The sequence below is a fragment of the Miniopterus schreibersii genome (assembly GCF_964146895.1).
Source record: "Miniopterus schreibersii genome assembly, chromosome: 8".
Classification (NCBI taxonomy): domain Eukaryota; kingdom Metazoa; phylum Chordata; class Mammalia; order Chiroptera; family Miniopteridae; genus Miniopterus; species Miniopterus schreibersii.
In genome coordinates this window covers 37,152,229-37,170,271 of record NC_138109.1, presented here as the reverse complement: position 1 = coordinate 37,170,271, position 18,043 = coordinate 37,152,229, and the positions used below count along the sequence as shown (strand labels likewise).

Sequence of the window (18,043 nt, the reverse complement as noted above, 5' to 3'; positions counted from 1 at the left end):
CTAAGGAAACTAGGGCCTTAAAATAATGCCACTGACAACATTAATAGTAGTAGTAATAATAATAATAATGATGATGATGGTTAACTAACATCCACAGAAGGAGGTGTGGAGCAGTGGCTATAAAGGCTACTTCTAGAGTCAGACACACCTGGATTTTCAGTGCAGCTCTGACTCTTCTAGCTATGTTCCTTTCAGAAAGCTATTTATGTTCTCTCAGCCTCAGGTTCTTCATCTCTAAAATGGGGATATTAATTTCCTTATTTCATAAAATTCTTGGGAAGATTAAATGAGATATTGAATGAAAAGCTCTTAGCACAGTGTCTGGCACATAATAAATAGTCACTAAAAATTAGCTGCTATTTTAATAAACAAGAACACAATTTATTGGAAGCCTATTGCATGCCACGGGCTCTAAGAATGTTATCTCTAATCCTGATAGCAATCTTCAGGATATTTATTGTTTGTTTCTACCTTAAAGATAAAAGAATTAAATTGCTTTTTCAAAGTCCCTTGTTTAGGAAATGGCAAAGAAAATTCCCTTGGGTCTGGAAAAATAAGGCATACAGTGTGATCAGTTCTATGAAGAAGTGAATCCTTCAACAGCATTGCATTAATTTCCTGTGGCTGCCATGATAAATTATCACATAGTTAGTGGCTTATAACAACACAAATTTATTCTATTATAGTTTTGGAGGTCAGATGCCTCAAATCAGCCACAGTGGGCTAAAGTCAAGGGGTGAGCAGAGTCTGGTTCCTACTGGAGGTTCTAGAGGAAAATCCATTTCCATGCTTTTTCTAGCTTCTGGAGGCCATCTGCATTCCTTGGCTTAAGATCCCATCTTTAAATCACTCTAACTTCTTGCTTCCATGGTCACATCTCCTACTTCTCTGTAGTCAAATCTCCCTCTGCTTCCCTCTTTTCTAAGAATATTTGTGATTATATTTAGGGCCCACTTGGATAATCTAGGATAATTTCCCCATCTCAAGAGGGTTAACTTAACCACATCTATAAAATCCCTTTTGCCACAGAAGATAACATTAATAGGTTCCAGGAATTAAGAAATGGACATCTGCAGGGCAACATTATTTAGCCTACCATATGCATAGTCCAGGAAGATATGAAAACTAATGCAAACAAATAGTCATATTTTCAAGCAAAGAAAGACATATTTTATAAGTGAGAAACCACAAATTAAACAAAGAATGGACAAACCATTTTCAGCTTCTGGGATCTGGTTCAGCTTCTTGACAGATAATTATAATAATGATGATAGCAAACATTGACATTGCTTATTATGTGTCAGACATTATTTTAAGTACCTTACTTATATAAATTAATATTCACACAAAAGGAAAGGCATCTACATTTTATAGAAGAGGAAACTAAGGTACAAAGATGGTAAGTGATTTGCCCAAGATCACACTGAACTAGCAGAGCTAGCATTTGAACCCAAGGTACATATTCTTGATGATTTGAAATGGAACTTAATGAATGGAGAGCAGTGAGGGGGAGAGGGGAGAAGGTGAAGGTGATTAAGAAATATGAATTTCCAGTTATAAAATTAGTAAGTCACAGGGATATACAGCAAGCCTGGGAGAAGTAGTGGGAGATAAAGCTAGAGATCAAGGTCAGGGCATAGAAGACTTGGAAACCATGGACAATCCCCATGGCTGAGGGGAACCTTTTGAGACTCTGAACTAAAGGGAGAGGTTATCAGAGTTGAACCTTGTGAGGAATGAGTTGGAGACAATGTGAAGGCTGGGCTGGGGAGTGGGAAGGGAGCTCCTCTCCCCTACTGCCATGGGATTTTGTAAATCATAGAATGTCCTTATGTGTCTTGCCCAGTAGGAGAGAGGGCCCTACAGGGGAGCTGACTGTGTCATGCATCTCTGGATGCATGTGCCAGTAGATAAAACAGTAAACCACAGGACACAGTACAGCTAGAGGGCAGGAGGCAGCTGGTATGGATGCTGGGGCTGCTGCTGCCAACGGAAAAAATAACATCATTTTGGAGTCAATTTAGAGTGCTTTTACCCACATTGCTGAAGTCTTGAGCATAGTAAAAAGTACCTGGATATTTGTAACGTGGGTCTATACTCAAAATCTTGGCTCTGTCAATTGCCTCTGTAGGGGCTCTGTGGGATCTTAAGAAATTTCTCAACACCCGAAGACTTGTATTCTTAATCTTTAAAAAAGAAACAAAATTATATTTTTTGGAAATTGGTAACTTATAAGATAATAGCTATCTGGTTCAAATGCGGGATGTGACATATCCAACCACTCAAAATTATTTTTTGCATTCTTCCTTAATTTTATCATCAACTTAACTCTAGGTCCAGGTTTATGCAAAGCCATACAATGGAGTAGCCTGGATTGAATCTACGAATGTAAGGTTTCCAACTACGTGCAAATCTCATAAAGGGAAATGAAGCTTAAGGGAAAGAGAGGGACAAACGTGACGACAAGTGAGCTACCTGGGCTTCAAGGACGGCGCTCACAGATTGTTGAAGAAGCCCCAGGACGCAGATTTGGAAACACCTCAACCCGCCACAGCCACACGCCCTGGGCTCCTGTGGGGGCGGGCTCCCTCCCGCCTCCCGCCTCCCGCCTCCCGCCTCCCGCCTCCCGCCTCCCGCCTCCCGCCTCCCGCCTCCCGCCTCCCGCCTCCCGCCTCCCGCCTCCCGCCTCCCGCCTCCCGCCTCCCGCCTCCCGCCTCCCGCCTCCCGCAGGTGGCTGGAAACTTGGTCCCCGCCCAGCAACAGCCGCCAGCGTCCTTAGCGACCTGGGCAGGAGCCGCCTCCGCCCCTGAGCCAGGCCCCGTGATTGGCCAGACTCCCGGGCTCCAAGCCCCGCCCCGCCCGCGTCCCGCCTCCGTGCGGGGTTCCCGGGGAGACAGCCTGTGGCTCGCACCGAGCTGCCCCGCTGGGGAAACGCAGCCTCGGCGGTAAGGATGCGCCGTCCGTTCTCTCCTGGGAAAGGGCTCAGGTCTGACCGGCAGGTTGTGGGAAGAGAGGGCACCGACAATCCTAAGTTCTGGTCTTTAAAGTTTCCAGACACCTTCAGAGGTTGCAGGTCCCGCGGAATTGGCTGTCCCTAGAGAGCCATCCTAGGTCTGACCCCACACCAAGTGAAGCTGGGGTCCTGGGAAGCACGCTGGTCTAGCTATCAGCCCCCAGCCCTGGGAACAGACATGCTCTCACTGTCTGTGACCTTGGTCAAATAACACACCCTCTCCGGCCTCGCTTTTCTAGTCTGTAATGTAAGCATTTGGATTAGAATGATTTCTAAAGGCCTTGCCCTGTCTGAGAGGCTCTGAAAGGGACTAGTCAGCCTGGGGCCGGGTTTACAGAATTAAGTTCCCCCTTGTATCAGACCTGTTTAAACACCCAGTGCCTATCTAGTGTAGGATCTCAATTTCAGATTCATTGGCTTGTTGCAAAACCAGATCAGCCATGACAAAAAATCAAATAATAAAATAATAGACTAAATCCCCTCTTTCCTATGTATGGTGCTTCTTCAGCTGCATTATCTCATTGGGTTCACCTTGAGTCCCTAGAGTAGAACTGGAATTAGCCAGGTTTTATAAAGGGGGTAGCAGAGCCAAATATAAGATCTTCATAGGTCCCACTAAAGTCCAGGTTACCACTCTGACCTCACAAGAATGCCACCTGATGATATCAGGAAAGTAGAGTCACCAAATGGCTCAGTAGACCAATTGTGCGGACCTCTTAGGAGGGAGTCCCAACTTTGCTAGTTACTGGTTGTGTGATATTGAGTTAGTTATATGCCTGGATTATGACTGTTCCCTCAACTGCAAAACCAGAATGATAAAAGTAATTAAGAGTGTTTTACTCACATCTTTATGGGGGTTTTAGGTGAGATAATACAATTAAAGCACTTGACCCACTATTCTAATTATTGTTGTTATTGGAAAGGGTGCTATAATTTCCTACTGGAAAGTCAAGAGGAGAGATTTACTTATTTCCCACCCCCAGGAATTTAAGGGCTTTTGAGAAGAATCATGTCTTCAGTGTGGAAGACTCCCCGTGGATCAGATGCAATGCCTGAAATGGTGGTGAAAATCATCGGAAGTAAACACTTTCGGTACCTCCTGGAGAAGCCCAAGATGTAAGTTTACTGTTTGAAAAATATCTGTTTTGCCTGGATGATAATTAAATTCTGTTTTTTTTAATCTAGAAATTTACATTTTAACAATGCCGTTCATGGAAAATTAAGTCATTAAGAAGTAACAGTAAAAGTAAAATCGTGTTGATAACTTCTGTGCACACTGTTTTCCTAATATTTTTCATCTTTATAATTCCCCACATTCCTTAATTACTTGGGCTGATTTTCCAAATAGATGGGAAATATAAGCATTTAGACATTTATAAATATTAATGGAGTACTGCTGCTTCTCTTCATCAGGTTTGTAATCTACCACATATAGTAATTGGGGGGAGGTCGTTAGTCAATTTGCTATGAATTAAAGGAGTGTGGTTAATAATAAATTATAAATTGTAAGATTTCACTTCTTCTTATTCTATACTCCTCCAAGCAGGGACTTCTCAGAGCATAACTAAGGTCTTTCTTCCCTTCCAAGGTCATCACAGTCACAGTTAAGGGAGTATACTCATATATTTCTAAAATTAACTAGACGTTTGGCACAGAACAGTATGATTAGCTCTTCCTTCTGGAGCTGTGATGGTTCACCAGAGAAAAAGAAGGTACTAGACCCACCTTTTATCTTGTAGTCACTCCATAAACAGTAGCTAGTCAATAATTGCCTTTCCCTACTAAGATGATTTCTAGTCCTTTCCTCTATTTCAGAAACCCATAGACCAAACAAGTAGACAAACAGAAAAAAGATCCGTCCTCGCTCAACATAGGTGCAGAAAGCAGTGGATACAAAATCTGGCTATCATCAGAATCACCTGGAGAAGCCTTTAAAGTAAAGATTTGGGGTCCAACCCAAGATCTAATGAATCAGAATCTCTAAAGATAGAACCCTCTTATGGAGCATAGGCTTTAGAAAGGACCATCGGATCCACTGTTGTGGAGTATAGGCTTTAGAAGGGCAAATTGGTTTTACCTCCCCACCATCAGTATTGTCAGCCCCAAGAGATTCCAAAGTGAGTGCTATAATCAGTTACTAATGTCTACCCTAGCACAAGAAGTGAGCTTTGCAGAACTTCAGTTGGGATCCCTACAGAGCTGAGAGATGAGACTGAATCTTGGCTCTGTTCCTTGCTGGCCTTTTGACATTGAGAAAGTTAAATAGCTCTGACCTCAGATTCTACATCTATCAAGTGGAGGGAAAAACACATTTATCTAGTAGGGTTGTTGTGAGGAGCCAATGAGAAAAATATGCAAAACACCTTTTCAGCTCCTAATAGTATATTCAACATATTTAATAAATGGTTTTGCTATTATCATTGAAGCAAACCTTTCCATGGATACAAGACATTTAATGAAAAAATCAAATCTTTTTCTCTGAAATGTTTCCATTCCTTTTATACTCTATGCCTAGGAGGCGCATTACCTTTGTTTTGTACATGAGGAAACTGAGACACTGGGGTTATTGTAAGATCTCCTGTCAAAAGCCAGTTATTGTCAAGAAAAGTAAATAAGATCAGTGTGTACTCCCTATTGAGTTCTCCTACCCAGAAAGTAATATTACTACTCTACTAATTCCATTCCTGAGGTTATTTGTTTGGCTCCTTTTATCCCAAACTCCTTCCTTTTTCCAGGAGTCTAATATGTTCCTAAACAGGTGAGTAGGGGAAAGATACTTGTCCTTTTAAATAGGAAAAAATTCCCTTTGTCTTACAAGAAGGTGCTTTTACTTTTCCTGTTTATTCTTTAAACTCAGAATCTCTGTCTCCAAATTTCATCTTTTTATAAAGACACTAGTCAATTGGATTAGAGATCCATTCTACTCTAGCATGACATCATCTTAACTAATTACATCTGCCATTGCCCTATTTCCAAATAAAGTCACACACATTCTAAAGATGCTGAGAGTTAAGACTTCAACATATAAATTCTGGGAAGTATACAACTCAACCCTTAACAACCCAGTCTTCAATTTTACAGGTGAGATGAGACAACTGAGGCCTTGATGGGCTTAAAGTGAGGTCAGTTATTAAGAACTTAGATGGGAATTGAGTTCCCTCCCTCTTTCTGTAATTTAGCCAGTAAAATTATTGACAGGTGAAAGTAAAATAATACCTACTTACCTATTTTTTACAAAGAAGACCAATTTATAGGCTTCAAAGAGTGAAACAGTGTCCCCTCATTGGTGTCATCATCACTTTCCTCCTAGATCACTACACCAGCATTTCAGTGCAGCTCCTTCCCTCTACTCTTCTCATTCTCTAATCCAGTCTCTAAAGCCTTGCTCCTCAAAGTGTAGTCCATGAGCCACCTCCATCGACCTCACCTGGGACCTTCTTAGAAACGAAGACTCTCAGGCCCCTCTTCAGACATACTAAGGCAGGTGACTCCTACACAACATTACAGTGAAGCCCAATTCTTAAGTACTGCCAGTATCATCTTTCTTAAATATAAGTCTAACCAGGTGTTATCACATCAGCCCCAGATTTGCCTGCCCCCTCCCCCTATAGACTCCCTTAACCCCCTTAGGGATTTATGACACTCTATGGCAATTTCCTATGCATTTCTATCTCCCCCATTTAACTGTAACTTCTATGTGCACAACTGTACCCTTAGTACTGAGTACAAAGTCTTGTACATATTGAAAGCCTGATAAACAAATTAGAGCACAATAAACACCAAGAAAAGTAAATATCTAGAAAGGCAATACTTAGTTGCTTTAAATCCAAGTCTAAAGACCCATGTTGCTAAAATAGCATGCAGATGTTACTATGGATCCCTGATGCATAATCTTTGATAACTCATCAAGAAGATATGCCAGGTAACAGGAGGACAATATTCTCCTTTTCTAGGAGGAGAAAAAAGTAGGGAATAGAACCACAGAGCTTAAGACTGTAAACAGTCCCTAGCAAAATTGCAGGTCAAAGAATTAAATATATTAGTTGTGAAAACAAAACACAAAAGTTGTGGTTACTAAGGGTTGGTACATGTTGACTAAAAACAGATTATGTCAAACTGGTCTCATTCTCTTTATTGCAGTCCAAATGAAAGGAATGATGAAGACATAGTGTTTGTTAATTTCAGTGAGTCATTAAGCATACCTCTATCACAAAGACTTGAAATAAGGCAGATAATTCTGGATGGATAGTATTAAGATAGGTGACGTACCAACATGGTGATTGAACAATTGATGTAAACACTACTCGTTGGAGTTAAGGAGGTGGAGAGGATTTCTGTGTGACCCTGTTCATAGTCAACATTCTTTAATCCACTATTGAAGGGAGACTGACAAATCACTTCAGTAAACATGTAGGTAGTAGAATGCTGGGAAGCCTTGGCAGGAACATGAGCTGAAACAAGATGAAATCAACAGAGATATATGCAAAGTCTGTCTTTTGTTAAGAGTACATGTAAATGATTATATGGAATAAATATTTGGATTTTTCTTGATGTGAAATATTAGAAAATATATATATTGATCTCTGCTCCCAGTTGTTGGCATGAAGCTTTTGCAATTTTCTAAGAAATAAGAGTACTAGGAGCATTTTTTCGTTCTAATGTTTGGTCTTTGACCCTGGTTCCTGATACAGAGCTCCTAAGTCCCCTGAAATTTCCTGGGTGATGGGATGTCTTTTGCTTTAATGAGGACACTCTCAGTGCATTCCTAGATAGCTTCTGGCTGGTCACCAGAAAGACCAGGCCATGATTAAAAGCTTGGAACTTTTAGCCCCACCCCATTCCCATTCTCCCAGAAGGGAAGAGGGGCTGGAGACTGAGTTAACGATTGATCATAATTATGAGATAAAGCCTCCATAAAAAATCCTGAAAGAATAGGAGGTTTAGAGAACTTCCAGATTGCTGAACCTTCTCTGTGCTGGGAGGACAGTGTGCTTGGAGAGGTCATGGAAGTTCCATGACTCTTCCCACACACCTTGCCCTATGCATCTCTTCCATCTGACTGCGGCTGAGTTATATCGGTCTGAAATAAACCAGTGATCTAGTAAGTAAATGGTTTCCCCGAGTTCTATGAGCCACTCTAGCAAATTAATCAAACTGGAGGAGGGACTTAAGGGAACGGTGAGCTATTGCCCATCTGCCAGAGACACAGGTAATAACCTGGGCTTGGGATCGACATCAGGAGGAGGCGGGCAGGCTTGCAGGACCGAGCCCCTAACCTGTGGGGTCTGCAGTAACTCCATGTGGGTGCTGTCAGAATTGAATTGAATTGCTAGGACACAGAGCTGGGGTGGGAGAATTGCTCGGCGTGGGGAAAACCCCACACGTTTCATGACCAAAAGCACGCAGTAGTAAGAGAGAGGACAGGATAAAACGGGCTGTTTCCCCTTTACACTTGTGTCAGGGCTCGTCACTGGCAGAACGGGTCCAGACAGAGGAGTGCGGGAGGCCCACTGTACTCAGACCTGGACATGTCAGCTGTGGGGTAGCATGCTTAGTTCTGGATGTCACATTTTAGGAGGAACCTTGGCACCCTAAAGGTGTGGACACTGAAGGTGTGGCATTATAGATGATCCAGGGTGTGAAATGTGGCCTAAGGGAACATTTATTGAATCTGGGGATTGAGTTGTTAACTAAAAGAGGAATTGGGTTTATTTCAAGAAAGTCCTGCCCAGCCAGGCGTGGCTCAGCGGTTGAGCATCGACCTAGGCTCCAGGTGATCAGGGTTCGATTCCTGGTCAGGGCACATGCCCGGGTTGCCGGCTCAATCCCCAGTCGGGGTCATGCAGGAGGCAGCCGATCAATGACTCTCTCATCATTGATGTTTCTATCCCTCTCTCCCTCTCCCTTCCTCTCTCTAAAATCAACAAAGATATATTTTTTAAAAAAGAAAGTCCTGTGAGTATGATACTTCCAGCGACTAAAATTGGGCTCTATAGTCCTTTCCAGTGCCAAGAATCAGTGACCCAAAGCACTTCATTCCATAGTTACATTGCTGTTGGTACAGCATTGTTAAGTACAGGGGAAGCTGACCACGAGATTTTATGGGGAAAGGTAGCAAATATTTTCAATAGGTACATTACTATTTATAGCCAAGAAATATAAAATTTTTATATTTTCCCATGTGACTCTCCTACAGCCCATATCTTATCATTTTTTAATCCCTCAAAGCCCTTCATATTAATACATTATTTTTACTTTCTTGAACTTTTTGAAAGTGTTAACATTAACACATGTAGAAATTAATGCATATATGGAATTCCATCAACGTTCGTTCCACAGATGTTAATTGAGCACTAACTGAGTGCCAAGACTTGCGGATACAGCAGTGTATCCAGAGTTCTAGTGATAAGAAACGTAACGAACCTAAACAATGACCGTTCCTGTGGGGACAGTGCAATGAGCAAAAATAAAGGAGCATCATCGAGGTTTATCAAATCTCAAAAGGTGCTCCTAGAAGGCCTCTGTGCAGAAGTGACATTGGAACTGAGACTGTGTGGAGGTAAGAGCCAGAATTATCCAACGAGAATTATCCATGGTTAGCTAGCAGTGAGCTGGCTAAGACTGGCCCAACATCATCCCAGTGGGCATGTTCACTAGATTCCAGCTTTCCATAAAACAAGCAGTTTCTTCCCTCTCCTGCCTCAGAAGAGACTGCAACTTTCTATAGGCCCTGGGTTCTCCAATTAGTAGGCATCTGACTTTCCTGGCAACTGCTACAAGCAGCACCTAAGTCAACCACCTGGAACCCAAGCGGATCTTTTTGCACAAGGCTGCCTTATGCTTGCTTTATAAAAAGTGGGACAACATCTCTTTCTGGGAGCACAGTGCCCAGAGATCAGGGCACCCATGTAGCTGCTGCTTTCCTGCCCGGGAGGTCCAGCCTGTACCAAATGACCCCACAGGTGTTCACCACCATCCTCATGCCCCTTGGCTCTACACAGAGGGTAAACCATGCAGACATCTGAAAAAGAGCATTGCGGGCTGAGGGAACAGACAAAAAGAAGCCGGTGTTGGTGGAGCAAATCCAGCAGGGCAGCAATGTGTACCTAGGTAAAAGTTGGGGAGAAATAAAGATTCAACATTATAGGACTAGTTAAATAAGCCCTTGCATATGCATACAATGAAATACCACTTAGACATTTAAAATGTTCTTGTAGAGATATAAGTATTAATGTGTAAAACTATCTCATTATATTATTGACGAGTTTTTTTTTTAAAAAATGATTACAAAACTGTATAATTCTGGTTTGGTTTAAAAGCAAAGCAAAACAAAAGTTCCTGTGTCCGTATGCAGAAAATTTCTCTAAGGCTAACACACCTTGCCACATTTAGTTTAACAACTGATCATTTTGAGGAAGAACAGATTTATATTTGTATAGTATGCTTTTTTAGGACTTGATCTTTCAGAGAGGTTTTACACTTACAACAAAGTTAAGGGTCAGGTACAGAGCTAGCACATGTACTACTCTCCCTACACATGCCCATAACCAACCTCCCCACCACAATGGTACATTTGTTCAAATTGAGGAACCTAGATCGACACAACGTAATCACTCAAAGTCTATAACTGACCTTCAGCCTGACCCTTGGTCTGGTACATTCTATGGGTTTGGACGAATGTGTAAGGACCTGTGCCCATCATTACGGTGTCATACAGAGCAGTTTCGCTGCCCTAAAAATCCAGTGCTCTCTCTATTCAGCCCTCTTCCCCTTCACTATAGTACATTTTTTAAACCCATGATCTTTACATACCCTTGATTTAGTTCAACCTAGTTAAAGAAAATAACATAGCAAAAATGATTGCTCCCGTTCCCTTAGACCATATGTATGTATCTAGGGGGTGGCTCGGAGAGAGGAGAACTTCTTGTGCCGCATCCTCTTACAGTGTGGACAGAAGACCCGGCTCAGAAACTGTGCCTTAAAGCACTGAGATAATTGGTGAAGAGGCCAGGCATTTGCACGATCATTTTGCTTAGGCTTGCAAAAGCAAAACAGGGGACAATGCAAGTGCAAAAGATGTTAAATTTCAAGCTGATGAAGGTTGGCTCAGAGATTTAAAAGCAGCACAGTCTGCAAAGCTCCTGGGTATAATCCACCTGAGGATATTGTGATGATGCCTTGTTGTTGGGGGTTTTTTTCTGTAAAATTAAAGATTCTGAAGAATTGTGTTTTATCACATCAGATTTTTAATCTTAACTACTCTGGTTTGTTTTTTAAAGTGGGTGATTTCTAGAACTAGTGTTTACTGTTCTTAGTCAGATAGATTATATTAAATATTCTCTTTTTATCTACTTAAATAGATTTTCCTCAGTTCCTATGTACTATAAAACTTTGATCTTTTGCACGTTAGTTTTGTCTATCAATAAAGTTTTGGGCATCCAAGGGAAAGAGCATCCTTTCTGTGCCTGGGTGATGGGGAGGTTTTGATAAAGGAGACAGCACTTTACCTTATGACTAATGTAAAATTACTACTTGTCAAGGGCTGACTGAGCACAACACTCAGTGCTAAATATTTTATACATGTTGTCTTGATAAGTATTATTTTTCTAATTTTACAGATAAGAGACTGAAAATCAGAGATGAGAAGTAATTTGCCAAAAGTCACACAAGTTATATTTAGGGCTAGGATTCAAAATCAGTGCTATACTGCCTGAAATTATGGGTAAATTTTGCACAATTACAGACTAAAACCTTCCTTTTTTGATTCTCTATGCTGTTACTTCTCAAACTTTAGTGTACATAGGAATCATCTGAGATGTTTGCCAGGAATACAGATTTTCTTGTCCTGTTTGATTCCAATTTAATAATTTCAGAGTCATCAAAGTATCTGTTTTGTCATCCAGTGCCCTGCATGAATGTGACCCACCTCGGGTGGTCTGAGATTCAATGGTCGGGAATTAATATCATTTCCTACAAGAGCAAGCCCTTCACCCCATCTGTAATGTTTTTCCACCTCTTATTTTCTCCCTCACCTGCTATTTTAGACTTAATTACTTCATGGAGTCATTTTCCTCCCCTTTAAGAAGAGTTGATTTGAAACTCCTTTAGGGTCCCATATCTCTTTTAATATACTTTATTTTTTTGGTTATCACCTATTTTTATAAAGTTTAAGACAACACAGCCTGAAGACAATAAGTGGATTGGATGCCACTACAACCTCGACTAAGAAGGCAGCAATGTGTAACTCAAAGACAAGTCAGAGAGAAGACACCCATGGTGTGAACAGAACTAATGGTGTCAAACTGCATAGAAGGGAAGCAAGAAGTTCGCACGAGAGTAGGGTTGTTGGGATATCACTTTCTATGAGTTAAAAGTACATTATACCAAAGAACAACTGCTGATCGAATTGGTTGCTAATTTTGCAGCCAAAATGCACTTAATTTGAGAAATCGTTTTTAGTCTGTGAAATAGTGTAGTGCAAATGCCATTTAAAATAAATTTGGTTATTTTCATTGATGTCAGAGTTTGACTCAATGTTATAAAGAAAGAAATGGGTTATTTTGGGAATAACTTTGAAAATGCATTGAACTACTTGTCCCTGGGAAGGTTACAAATCAAAGCTGAATGACAGCCACTTAGGGGTCCTGTAGAGGGACTTTAGGTCTAGGTGGAAAGGTGAACTAGATGCCTTTATATATGGTATTTTTTATTAACATTTTAAAAGAAAAGCACAGTCCTGTTGTTTAAAACAGACAGTCTATAAATGATGAGCGTAGAATTGAGAAGTAATGTAGGGGAAGAAGGAGCATATGCTCTGGAGCCTGGGCATGAGTCCTAGATCTGTACTGACTAGCAAGGTGATGTTGGGCAGTTAATCTCTCTGATCATCTGTTTCTTCATCTGTACAATGGTAATAATAATACCTATTTTTCAAGATTATTAGTATAGCGTGAGAGAATGTATGTAAATTTATATGTGACAGCTGACACAAAAATAAGCATTTAGAAATGTTAGCTTGTATAATTACAATGACAAAGAAAAAACTGATTCAGGCATAGGCTTGGGTGTTAAAGTATTTTAAAATTCTTTCTGCAGAATAAATTTCTATGATAATAATACACGATATGGCTTCATGGAATTTAAAAAAAGAAGAAGAAAACCCCTCATGCTTCATCACAATAACATTTGCTACATTAGCACAGGCTTCGCATTACAGCTTCCCCATGGAGTTTGGTGAGATTCTCAGTTGCACTCCTTCCCAAGTCCCACTTTATTTTTTATTTTGTTGTTGTCTTTTTAAAAAAAAATTCTGGTTGCATTGATTATCTGTTATTACTTCCAAATAAGAACTTGCTTTCATTTACTGGGAATTAGATCCCCATTCACTGCCTTGGCACACTCTGGGCCGTCTTCTCTGGAGGATTTGGGGCCTGTTAGATAGCGCACAGTTGGAAAATTGGTGGTGCTGAGTGGCTGCCAAGGCTGGCAGACCTTTAAGATGGCATCTGGTGACCTTTTCGCTGAGCCCCTTGGGTCCTCCATTTGAGATGCGATGTTCTCGGCGGGATGTAATCCAAATCAAATGTGAGAGCTGGTGAGTTGGAGTTACATGGGAGGTGGGGCCAATGGGTGAATCTCCGCATTGCTTTGGGCAGGCGATGCTTCTAGCCGCCTTTGCAATGTTTCTTTCTAACCCTGAGTCTCTGAGCTGGAGCAGAAAGTAGCACTAAAGAGCTGGTTTGCAGGAAGAGCCCAGTGTGAGAGAGGGAACAACTGGGTAGTTTTCTCCACATTTACTTATCAGTCAGCAATACAATGATCCTCCTTAATCGCTGTAGCTCCCAGATGACCCGAAACTCTCCACTGTGTCCCTGAGAGCAGCAGCTGAGGTCAGAAGTACCTATGAGGAAGCTAGCTGTGTCTTGATAGTATTGATGGCCTTTTTTTATTCTACTGAAATGGCAGATTTCTATTTTCAGTACTGCAGGTAGATAGCACACAGGCACAGAAGAAAGAACTGTGAGTTTGTAAGCAGCGTAATAACCAACGTATGTTGACGAAATGTTTGTGCTAACAACAGACACATCACGTTTCTCAGCTGGGGAGTCATTTTCATGATAATTTTAAACTGCTATGTATGTTCTTTTTTAAAAAAACAGCTTTTACTTTGAACAGATTTAACAGATTATTTTTGGCTTTACATCTACTGTGGCTGTTTTAACAGACAGGCAGATACATGTCACATTTCTCAGGCAATTCTGTCCTGATACTGCCCACAAAAATATTTTGAAGGAGATTAGAGCAAAGATGATTTATCCCTTGACTTGATCTGGACGCGCTTGCTCTCTGCCCTGCGCCCAGTTCTGTGTCTGAACCCTGCACTACCCGCTTGGCTGCCCCTCCTCCCCTTCCTGCCCCTCGGGTACTCCCAAACTTCCACGGACCCTCTCCTCACCCTTCTGCAGGCAGGAGGAACTTAGGTGCAATCGGATAAACTTAGGCTTAAATTCTGGTAATTTTTTTGACTTGTAAGTCTTTAGTAATGAGACAACGTTGAATAATTTTTTAAGTTTATTATTTGCATTTCTTTGAATCATTCCTACAGGGTCTTGAGGTTCCTTTCCTTTTCCCTATGTAATATTAAGCTTCGATGGGGGACTAATGAGGGAAAAAGAAGCCCCAGGGGAGGTGCTGAGGTCGGACATGGAGCAGAGCTGGGCTGGCGAGCTGCCCTGACCCCCTCCTTTCCTGGTTACAAACACCCAGCGCGCCTCTGAGACTTGTAAGCGAGATACGTGATCACCTATAGGGTCGCTTTCGACACTGCCAGCACGAACAGTAAGAGTTTGGGAGCAGATGGACAGGTGATCTTGATGAGTATGAGGAAGAGGGCAGGGGAAAATAAAGCCTAAGAAATAACGACATGGCCTGTCTATGGCAAATGATGGGCAAGTAACCAACATTGACTTCTTTGTTCCCTCACGCCGGGCTACCACCGCTCGCAGCACCAAGCGTCTTCCTTTTCTCATGCCAGCCCGGCGCACGCGAATCTGCCCCGTGAGTGACAAAGTGCCAAACCTTTCTTCACAGCAACGAGAATGAGAACCCGAAGGCAGAAGCTCAAAGAGTATTCCAGAAATCTGTGCCTGGTAACTCAAGGCAGGTGAGCAGAGACCGCCCAGCGCCTAGCAATGCCACTGATCATCAAATCGATCACGGCCCAGGTGATGTGGCAGAGAGCAAGCACCCGGAGAACGAGCAGGAGCCAGAGAACAACCACAAGCTCCCAACAGGAGCGCTCGGAAGCAGATTTCTGGATGACAACGTGAGTGACAAAAACCTGAACTCTTCTTGGCAATTGACTAGTCAGGAAAATTCAGAGTTACGATAGAAACATAGATTCATACTAACACACACGTGTACTAATGGTAATTAATATATTTTGCGTTAGATAGAATTAAAACAAATTTTTTCATTCTCAAAGTGAATTTTGAGGTTATTGTGTATATTGCATATTTGTTGACCACCGATTGAGTTGGTCAACCTACTCTGTCTGTGGCTCACTCACTGAGGGACACATAGTGATCATTATCACTGTCCATGCAAATTTGGGGTAGGTTGGAAGGTGGGGGCTGTCTGTCTTCTTTAACATTACAGGGAGAGATCATTTTCTTTCAAAAATCCAGTGCAACCATATCTAGATATCAAAAAATTATGAGCCCAAAACTATCTGGATAGAAAGCTATATCACTGCACTCTGTTAAGAATCAGCCAAACAATCCACAACAGACTAACTTGATAATGATGAATCTAAGTGATTAGTAATTTGTAATTAAAAAACAAGAATAGCAGCAATTGAAAATTGGATCCAAATCAAGACAAAACTAGCAATTCATTGATAACAAAGTACCATTTCCAAAAATTGCTGAAATGGCAATTAAATGGATACATAGAGTAGGAGTTTTGCAGAGCTGCCAAGCATTGACAGGCAGATATTTTAGTAAAATACTGAGAATCTGCAGTACACGATAACATAACTATTTTTAGTTTATAATTTTAATAGCCCCTGCTAAATCATCCAGATACAAGCTAGTTTTTAGTTATATAAAATAAAAGCCTATGGATTTGTGACTTTTGTTGATAAGAACTCGGAAAGAAATTGTAATTTGGAGTAGTTAACTGCCCACTAGTGGGCCTCAGGCCATACTCTACAATGTCTACTTGAACAGTGGGGTCCAGAAATAAAAGTGACTTGCCCAAAATGTCAGTGGCACAGCCTATGTCAGAACTCTGGCTTCTGAATCCCCAGTTAATGTGTTTGGCTTTCTCATCATGAGTCCTTGAATTTAGGACTTGGCAGGAGCAGACCCTGCAGAGGTGAAATAATCTATTGTGAACTTCTAAAGACTTCTGAGTTTTTACCTAATTTTGACTCTGGCATTAATATATTTGCTGTTGTTGCTTCCCAAGGATGACCTTGGTAAGGCTATTATAGTTATAAAACACTTTATTATTGCCTGATCACTTTCAGGTAAATTTTATTATTTGCTCCTTGGAATTAACCTGTGAGGTCGTGTCTATCACTATGGTATTGATGATAAAACTGAGACTCCTAAGTGTGCAGACAAGATGTTTACCAAGGTTTTCTTCTCTTCTTTTCACTTCTTAATATTGATCTTTCTTATTATAAAATATTACATGCCCATGTAGAAATTTTAGAAAGTGCAAGGAAAATATAATTAAGAAGAAAATAAAATACAACTAAAAACAAAACAAACGGTGTAGTTCTTCCTCTCTTTCCTCCATGCATAGATAGAGTGAGAATCATGATGTATATTCTCTCTGTTATCCTGTTTGTTTCACTTCATAGCAAGAATTCTGCCCCAGCTTCAAAAAATTCATCCTAAGCATCCTCTTTAATGGCTCTGTGAGTCATACTCGGAATGAACACTTAAATAGCATTTACTCTGTGCCAGGAGCTATTCTAAGCTCTTTACATACATTAACTAACTCTGTACTCTCAAGCACCCAATGAGGTAGGAACACTTATTATCTTCAGTTCGTAGGTGAAGGAACTGAGAAACAAAGTTCAAGTGCTTTGTCCAGGTCATAAGACTGACAAGTGGCAGAGCCACCGTTGAAGCCCAGGTTCTAGGTCCTTAATCACCAGACTGCATTCATTCCTTTATAGGGATATACCATGGCTCATTTAACTAATTCCTTATCATTGGAATCGAAGTTATTTCTAGTTTTCTCTTCTAAATGGAAAGTTGCTTCTTGACACTCCCTCTAGCACAGTGAGCTGCCCATTCCTGGAACAGACCCTGCATTAGCCATTCTGATGGGCAGCATGTTCACTGGGTGAGCTGTTCAGGGACCTCCATAATCTGGACTCTGCTAGCTCCGTAGCGCCAGAGGGAGAGGAGGTGCCCCTCCCCCCCACAAAACCTCAACGAGGTTACTTGTGGGAGGCTCAGTAGGAGTAACGCTCAACCATCAAAAGCAGGAAGGCCCCGTGGGAGGTGTGGGCCTAATTGGTTCTGTCTCCGAGTGTGTGGCGCTGGCCTGCCAGATGGCAGCCACAGTTGCCTGGTGCAGAGACCCTCATTACCACCTTGACAAGTGGTAAGTGGAATCATGCCTCAGTGAAAAAAACAAACCGATCAGAACTCCTTCTAGATCCTCATGCCTCGCACACAGATGAAAATAACCCTTCCTGCCTGGTATGTAACAGGCGACCTGGACTGGCTGAATGTGCTCCAAAGGAGGGGTTGCTGATAAAGATGGAGCTAAGGTGGGTGAGGATGGGCATGTGTGAAACTCATTTCTAAATTACAGATCCAGTTTGAAGAGTATGATTACTAGGAGATAAAGCAAGCAGAAAATGTTAAGTGAATCCATCAGTCCATGTGTGTGAGAACAGTAAGATACCTTAGAAATCAACAAGGACAAACCATTTCGCAAATGAAGAATGAAAGGCCCAGGGAGCTTCATGATTAGTTCAAGGTCTCACAAGTGGCGCCTGGCTCT

General features: G+C 41.5%; 1 protein-coding gene across 3 annotated transcripts in view; it reads left to right on the top strand.

The window, feature by feature from the left end:
- Positions 1 to 2,863: 2,863 nt before the first annotated feature.
- The window catches only part of LOC308560556 (uncharacterized protein C1orf87), a 54,251-nt gene continuing 39,071 nt past the window's right edge, over positions 2,864 to 18,043 (top strand). Inside the window, exons 1-3 of one of the 3 annotated variants that reach the window (XM_081144569.1) lie at positions 2,864 to 2,945; positions 3,997 to 4,129; positions 15,104 to 15,338. In XM_081144569.1, the coding sequence (XP_081000695.1) occupies positions 4,023 to 4,129; positions 15,104 to 15,338 (342 nt within the window). In that variant the 5' untranslated portion in view covers positions 2,864 to 2,945; positions 3,997 to 4,022. Of the gene's footprint in view, positions 2,987 to 3,996; positions 4,130 to 15,103; positions 15,339 to 18,043 lie in introns of all 3 variants that reach the window. The other 2 variants (XM_081144571.1, XM_081144570.1) reach the window with 2 other exon arrangements.